Source organism: Galeopterus variegatus, unplaced genomic scaffold (genome assembly GCF_000696425.1).
Source record: "Galeopterus variegatus unplaced genomic scaffold, G_variegatus-3.0.2 Scaffold2469, whole genome shotgun sequence".
Classification (NCBI taxonomy): domain Eukaryota; kingdom Metazoa; phylum Chordata; class Mammalia; order Dermoptera; family Cynocephalidae; genus Galeopterus; species Galeopterus variegatus.
In genome coordinates, this window is record NW_007728580.1 from 173,987 (window position 1) to 181,923 (window position 7,937).

Below are 7,937 nucleotides of genomic sequence, written 5' to 3' on the forward strand. Positions count from 1 at the left end.
AAAAAAAAAAAAAAAAAAAAAAAAAAAAGAAATCCTACATGTCTAAAAGCCTTTTACTTTTCATGTGAGAGTAGAAGATGATAGTGGGGAAACCTTGTAAGAAGAAGAAAATTAACATGCACATTCTATTCTACCCTAAATTATTTTTAAAATAAAGATAAGGCTATCCCCTAATCTTCCGGAAAACCCTTATGTTCCAGGAAAGCATGGCATGTCCAACCAGTGGCTTTGATTTACTCCCTGATGTATGGCCATATACTGAGACTTAGGTATATCTCCAGATATGCAGATCCCATTTCGAGAAGCGCAAGGCTAGATGAACACTAAATTTCCTTGCCATGATTCTGTAATTTTTATTTTCATTTAAGTATTGTCTATTTTCACCAGCACTGCACTCGCCCAAGTGAGCTGACCAGCCAGTCCAGTATTATGTCTATTTTTAAAGCTTTCAACATATAAACTACTTGAAGAATTGTAATGCACATTGTTATTCCCCTTCAATGTTCCCCTTATACTTTTTTATAATAAGCCTTTAATAAATATTAATCAAATTAATATATTTCAGCTTTCAAAGATGGTGTCCATAAATTACTCAAAGGTACTTTTTTTGGATTGCCCCCAAAGGGGTAGAACATCAAAATAAACAGATTCTTTTTTCTCTCCAGCACCTTCATTTTCAAGTACAGAATATTTAAAACTGATTTACATATGTTGGAGAGAATCTTCTACATACAGTCTACACACTGAAAAGTAAGACTTTCAAAACAGAAGAAGAATGTAAGAATATACACTGAGTATTTTGTGTTGTGTTTGTTAGGTTTTGCCAACACTATATTAAATATACTTTATAAAATAAATAAAAAGATTTCCACAGAAAAAGGAAGAAAACAAACAAAAAAGAAAAACAGAAATAAATATCTACAGATAATTCTACCTACAGAGCCTCTTTCCTATGTGGGATCCGAACCCGGGGCCTTGGTGTTATCAAGCACTGCACTCTACTGAGTGAGCCACGGGGCCGGCCCCCAACTTTCAATTAGATTTTTTGTTTGTTTTGTTTTTCTGTTCTTTGGCAGCTGGCCAGTACCAGGATCCAAAACCTTGACCTTAGTTTTGTACCACTGCGCTCTAACCGAGCTAACTGGCAAGACCTCAATTAGATGTAGACTTAATTACTAGCTAAGTGAGCTGTCAACATTTTTTTATGTGGAAGAGAAAGTTTTTCTTGCATAAGCCATTTATTGAGTTTGCCTGACATAGGCACAAACCCAGTTCTATGTGGCTTGTTTGTTTGTTTGGCAGCTGGCCAGTATGGGGATCCGAAAAACCCAATTCTAAATGTTACCATAATATGGGGGGGCGGGGCAGGGGATCCTTCTCTGTAGCTCTGATGACGATTTCTACATTGATGTGGCCAACTGATTAAGATCTCTAGGGTTGACTTTAACAGCATGACGGTATCACATGGGATTTGGAGTAGGGCTGACTTGGGTTCAAATCCCAGTCCCAGGTTTTCTACTTTCCAGCTGTTGGCTGGGCTTGTTAGATTATGAATTTGTGTAGAGGAATGGGATCTCTTCCCAGTCACAGGCTGAGCAGAAAGGAGGGCCCTCATCTGAGAAGCTATTGAGCTTTTCAAAATACAGTCATTTCGTAGTTTCAATGAGGACTTGTATGTGTGTGTGGTTAAAAAAGCTGACACTGCAAAGCATGAGATTTTTTTTTTTTTTAAAAAGCATGTAATAGGGCCGGCCCTGTGGCTCACTCGGGAGAGTGTGGTACTGGTGGTGCTGAGGGCTCGGGTTCGGATCCTGTGTAGGGATGGCCAGTGCGCTCGCTGGCTGAGCGTGGTGCAAGACTGCACTGTGCCGAGGGTTGCGATCCCCTTACCGGTTAAAAAAAAAAAAAGCATGAAATAGATGCAAAAACCCTGAATATGTGTTATTGAACTCAACATGCCGTTGAACTCAAAAAGATTCTATACCATGATCAAGTGGGATTTACCCCTGGGATGCAAGGTTGGTTTAACACACGCAAATCAATCAATGTAATATACCACTTTAAAAAACACATGATCATGTCAATAGATGCAGAAAAAGCATTTGACAAAGTTAACATTCATTCATAGTAAAAATTCTCATCAAAATAGTTATAGAAGAAAATTTCCTCAATGCGATAAAGGCCATTTATGAAAAGCACACAGTTAATATCACAATCAGTGGGGAAGAACTGAGAGTTTGTCCTCTAAGATCTGGTGCAAGGCAAGGACGCCCACTCTCAACACTTCTATTGAACATAACAGGAAGTCCTAGCAAGAACAATCATATAAGAAAAATAAATAAGATCCATCCAGATTTGAAAGGTAGAAGTAAAATTATTCTTGTTTGTAGATAACATGATCCTACATGTAGAAAACTCTAAAGACTCCCCAGAAGAACTCTAGAATTAATGAACAAATTCACTAATGTTGCAGAATACAAAACCAACAAACAAAAATCAGTTAGCTCAGCTGGTTAGAGTGTGGTACTGTAACACCAAGGTTAAAGGTTCAGATCCCCATACCAGCCAGCTGCAAAAAAAAAAAAAAAGAAAAGAAAAAGAAAAAGAAATCAGCTGAACTTTTTTATACCAATAAAGATCTTTCTGGGTCACCTTTTTCTCCTGAATAAAAAAAAAAAAAAAGAAAAGAAAATGAAAGACCTATCTGAACAGAAATCAAGAACATAATCCCATTTGTGATAACATCAAAAACAAATAAAATACTAAGGAATAAATTTAACCAAGGAGATGAAAGATTTATACACTGAAACTTATAAAACACTGATGAAAGAAAATGAAAAAGACAGAAATAAATGAAAAGATATCCCATGTTCATGGATTGGAAGAATTAATATAGTTAAAATGTCCACACTAACCAAAGGGACATAGAGATTCAACACAATCCCTACCAAAATTCCATTTCTCACAGAAATACAAAAAACAATCTTAAAATTTGTATGGAACCAAAAAGGACACTGAAAAGACAAATTAATCTTGAGAAAGAAGAACAAATTTAGAGGCATCATATTTCTGAATTTCAAATTATATCACAAAGCTATAGTAATTAAAACAGTATGGTACTGGCATAAAAATAGACACAGGCCAATGAAACAGAATTGAAAACTCAAAAATAAACCCAGATGTATAAGGTCAACTCATTTTTGACAAGGCACCAAGAATACACATGGGGAAAGGATAGTATCTTCAATAAATGGGCTGGGAAAACACACAAAAGAATGAAACTGGACTCTTACATTACACTTATGCACAATTATCAACTCAAAATGGATCAAAGATTTAAACATAAGACCTGAAATCATAAAACTCCCAGAAGAAAACACAGGAGAAAAGCTCCTTGACAATGGAGCCTTGGCAATGATTTTATGGCTATGATGACAAAAGAACAGGCAACAAAAGCAAAAATAAACAAGCAGGATGACATCAAACTGGAAAGCTTCTGAACAGCAAAGGAAACAATTAACAAAATTAAAAGGCAACCTACGGATCGAGAGAAAATATTTGTAAACCATATATCTGATAAGGGATTAATATTCAAAATATATAAGCAACTCATACAACTCAGTAGCAGAAAAATAAATAACCCAATTTAAAAATGTGCAAAGAACCTGAGCAGGCATTTCTCAAAGGAAGATGTACAAATGGGCAACAGGTATATGAAAAGGTGCCTAATACACTAATCATCAGGGAAATGAAAATCAAAACCACAATGAGATGACCTCTGTGAAATAATAATAAAATATAGATTTGGTCTCATTCCTGGCACCTCAATAATTTCCTGGGTGATAGGAGTGTCTTTTGTTCTAATGAGGTGACTCTTGATAGGCTCGTAGATGTGGGCCAGTCACCAGAAATACCAAGTCTCAATTAGAAGCTTGGAACTTTCAGCCCCATCCCCCATTCTCTGGAGAGAGAAGGGCTGGAAATGGAGTTAATAATCAATCATGCCTATGTGATGAAGCTTCCATAAAATCCCTGAACTATGGAGTTTGGAGGGCTTCTGAGGTGGCAAACCCAGCTGCATGCCCAGAGGGTAGTACACCCCAACTCCACAGGGACAGAAGCTCCTGCACTCAGGACCCTTCCACACCCCGCCTGCTGTATCCCTTCATCTGGCTGTTTACCTGTATCCTTTACAGTATCTTTTGTTAATATAATAAACCAGTAAATGTTATGTGTTTCCCTGAGTTCTGTAAGCTGTCTCAGCAAATTAATCGGACCCAAGGAAGTGGCTGTGGGAACCCCAAGCTGGTTGGTCAGAAGTACAGGTCACAACCAGGGACTTGCAGTTGGCATCTGAAATAGGGAGCAGTCTAGTTTGACTAAGCCCTCAACTTGTGGGATCTGATGCTGTCTCCAGGTATATAGTGTCAGAATTGAATTAAATTATGGGACACCCAATTGGTGTCCACTGGAGAACTGCTTGGTGTGTGGGGGGAATTCCCACACATCTGGTGTCAGAAGTGTTGTGTTGAGTGGTATGTGAATGTAAAAAGAGAAATAGTTGGTTTTTCCTATTATACATTTTGGTTTTACATTTTACTCTTTGGTTTTTTCCTATCTTAGAACCTTGCACCTGTTAAAATGGCTATTATTATTAGAAAGACAAAATAAAAGCGTTGGTGAGGACGTGAAGAGAAAGGAACCTTGTACTCTGTGGTGGGAATGTAAATTAGTACAGCCATTATGGAGAACAGTATGGAGGTTTCTCAAAAAATTCAAAACAGAACTTCCATATGGTCCAGTAATCCCTCTTCTGGGCATATTCCTCAAGTAAATGAAATCAGTACCAATAGAAGAGATGTCTGCACTCCCAAGTCCACTGCAGCATTATTCACAATAGCCAAGGTATGGAAACAACCTAAGTGTCCCTCAGCAGATGAAGGGATAGACACATGTGACTCCACTCACACGAAATATCTAGAATTGGCAAATTCATAGAGACAGAAAGTAGATCAGAGGTTACCAAGGACTAGGAGAAAGGTGACATGGTGAGTTATGGCTTAATGATTACGGGCTTTCTTTTTCTGGGTGATAAAAATTTTCGGAAACAGTCGTGATGGTCGCACAGCATTTTACATGCAATTAATGCCACTGAATTGTACACTTAAAAATGATTAGGGCTGGTTTATTAGCTCAGTTAGTTAGAGCGTGGTGCTGATAAACCCCAAGGTTCAGGGTTCAATCCCTGTACTGGCCAGCTGCCAAAAAAAGTAAAAGAAAATGTAAATAAAAGGAAGAGAGGAATCAAGGGAGACCCCCAGGGTTTTGGCCTGAGCAACTAGAATGACATTGCCATTTACTGAGATGAGGAGGATGGCAAGAGCAGCAGGTTATGTGCTGGGACAGAGGCCAGGGCTCGGTTTTAGACATGTCTGAGATGCTCAGACATCCAAATGGAGATGCTGAGAGGGAAGTTGGACACACTTGTCTTGAGTTCAAGGGAGAGGTCCAAGCTAGAGCTATTGTTCTGGGGATCATCAGTGCATAGATGGTATGGAAAGCCTGAGGCAGGAAGGGAGCAAGAAGCCTAGCTGCTTTGCACACCACTGCATCCCCAGCACCTGGCACAGCAGGTGCTAAGTATCATACATATGGCAGGTATCTATCATACAGCAGGTGCTAAGTATCTACCGAACGAATAAACAGAATGCATACGGGGTGAGGCAGGAGGGAGAAACAAAATCTTTAATAGAACAAGTTGTATGAAGCCAGAAACTTAAAGCCTCTTGTTTGACAAGCCCAGCCTGTTTCCCAAGTTTGATGCAGTCATTTAGACGCTGATTCTGTCTGGTAAAATAAGCAGAGGTGCTGCTGCTTCTGACTTCAAATTAAAGGGTTTTTTTTTTCTTTATTTCGGCAGCTGGCTGGTATGGGAATCTGAACCTTTGACCTGGGTGTTATAACATCACGCTGTCACCCACTGAGCTAACTGGCCAGCCTTCTAGCAAATCTTGTGACACAACCAGAAAGAAAAAAATCAGTGGTTTGGGAGGCAAAATTACTGTGTCCTACATTCTATATTACTGAGTTTACTTGCTCAGCCACAAAGCAGGGGTTGTTAGTGCCTGTCTCCATTGAGGTCCTGAGATACTGTGTAATTAAATGAGGGAATCGATGCTTTCAGTTCACAGAACACAAGATGCTATTTAAATGCCACTTAACACTACTTTAATGAATATTACTATTACTTTTATGCTTTTGAAATCAAGGATATTATTTGTTACCATAATTATAATTTGAGTGTCTACTGCTACTGTCTTCTGGTCTTTGTTACCTATGCAGCAAGGCCTGGATTTTTAGAAAAGCAGCCCTAAAGGAACCTAACATTAAGCAGAGCTCCCCTCAATCATTTAACCCACGTGACTCTGCTATGACAACCCCACCCATCTCCACTAGCCCCAATCAGGAGGAAGCCCATTGGGGTACCTGGTGCTGGTGATGCTATCGGGGGAGGAGCCCAAAAGCACAAGCTCAAATTTGAATGTGAGGGGCATCGTCAGACAGAGGCAGCATTGCTTGAACCAAGATTTCTTTGCCCTAAGACTTTCAGGGTGCCAAGAAAGACCCTCTGGAAACCACCATGGACAGGTAAAGAGGCAGTCTCCCATGGGGGGTTGCATTGGCTAACGAGATGGGTAACTATCCCTTCCTCTCCTCTCACTGACTCAGAAGATCTGTCTCATATCTTCTGTTCAGATCTTGCATGCTCTCAGCCTAAGTCTCTCTGTTCCAAACTTCTCTCGGTCTCTCTTTTCCATGTTGCAAAAGAAATATTATGCACAATATATGACTTGTCCTGAGACTTGTACTGCAGATAGAACTAGTTTATGGCAATAATATTAACAAAAGCAAGTCTTTGCAGACTCAAATCATGAAAAGGTAATAGCAGTACTATACTAAAAACAGTAGTGGTAATTTTCATAATACTTTTGTAAATATTGAACAACAAAACCACTCGAAGACAATGTTTCTTAGGGAGACTTTACTGAACTAATTGAGCTAAAGTAAAGAAATTTTTACTTTATTTAAAATGTCAAACATTCAAAATTAAATGCTTGAAAATCACTATGACTGTGTCTATTCTAGGGAGAAAAATTCATTCAAGTAAGTTATTTAATGTTAAAGGTCCACTTGTTAGGCAGTGAATGGCATTTTTACTATTTAACTAATCTTTCCATTTGTTTAGACATGGCTGGACTTACTTGTTAAATGTGGGTTCTGTAAAATTTTCATAATGTCTTCATATGCATAGTAAGTTATTACTGTATTTCTCGGGAGCAGACAACGTCAAAGGACTCCTCAGTTTACAGTGACATTTTGAAAAATGACCTGAGGTATGAGTGCTGGCAAAGGTCCAGGGGAAATACTTGTACATAATGAAATGCAAAGCAAAAGTAAAGGCAGAAGCTAAAATTCACAGAAAGGCAAATAGAAAAGGAGAAAAGATGAAATTCAACAGGAGAAAAGGGAAATATGTAACTATCACTAAGGAAGATAATATCTGCAGAGCTCAAGGGTGCTGACAAGAAGATGACTTTATCAGGATTATTTTTAACCCATCCGTCTCTGGTTTGCATTGCTGGGGATGCAGCTAGTGTTCTGCCTCAGGGAGCACAGCTGTCCAGAGCAGCTGGCAACCTGCAGGCCTGAAAACCTGCCTCAGCCAAGTCCTTCCTACCCATGAGAAGCCAGGAGAACAGGGAAACAGGCTCCCGGCTAGGACTGGAGGGAAGAGATGGAAACAGGCTTCCGGGTAGGGCTGGAGGGAAGAGATGGAAACAGGCTCCCAGCTAGGACTGGAGGAAAGAGATGGAAACAGGCTCCTAGCTAGGACTGGAGGGAAGAGATGGAAACAGGCTTCCGGGTAGGGCTGGAGG

At 39.4% G+C, this 7,937-nt stretch overlaps 1 protein-coding gene across 1 annotated transcript in view; it reads left to right on the forward strand.

Moving 5' to 3' along the window:
* The first annotated feature begins 1,451 nt into the window (after nucleotides 1–1,451).
* The window catches only part of AICDA (activation-induced cytidine deaminase), a 14,941-nt gene continuing 8,455 nt past the window's right edge, over nucleotides 1,452–7,937 (forward strand). The window contains exon 1 of the mRNA XM_008581808.1: nucleotides 1,452–1,457. Coding sequence (XP_008580030.1) covers nucleotides 1,452–1,457 — 6 coding nt within the window. The remainder of the gene's footprint in view (nucleotides 1,458–7,937) is intronic.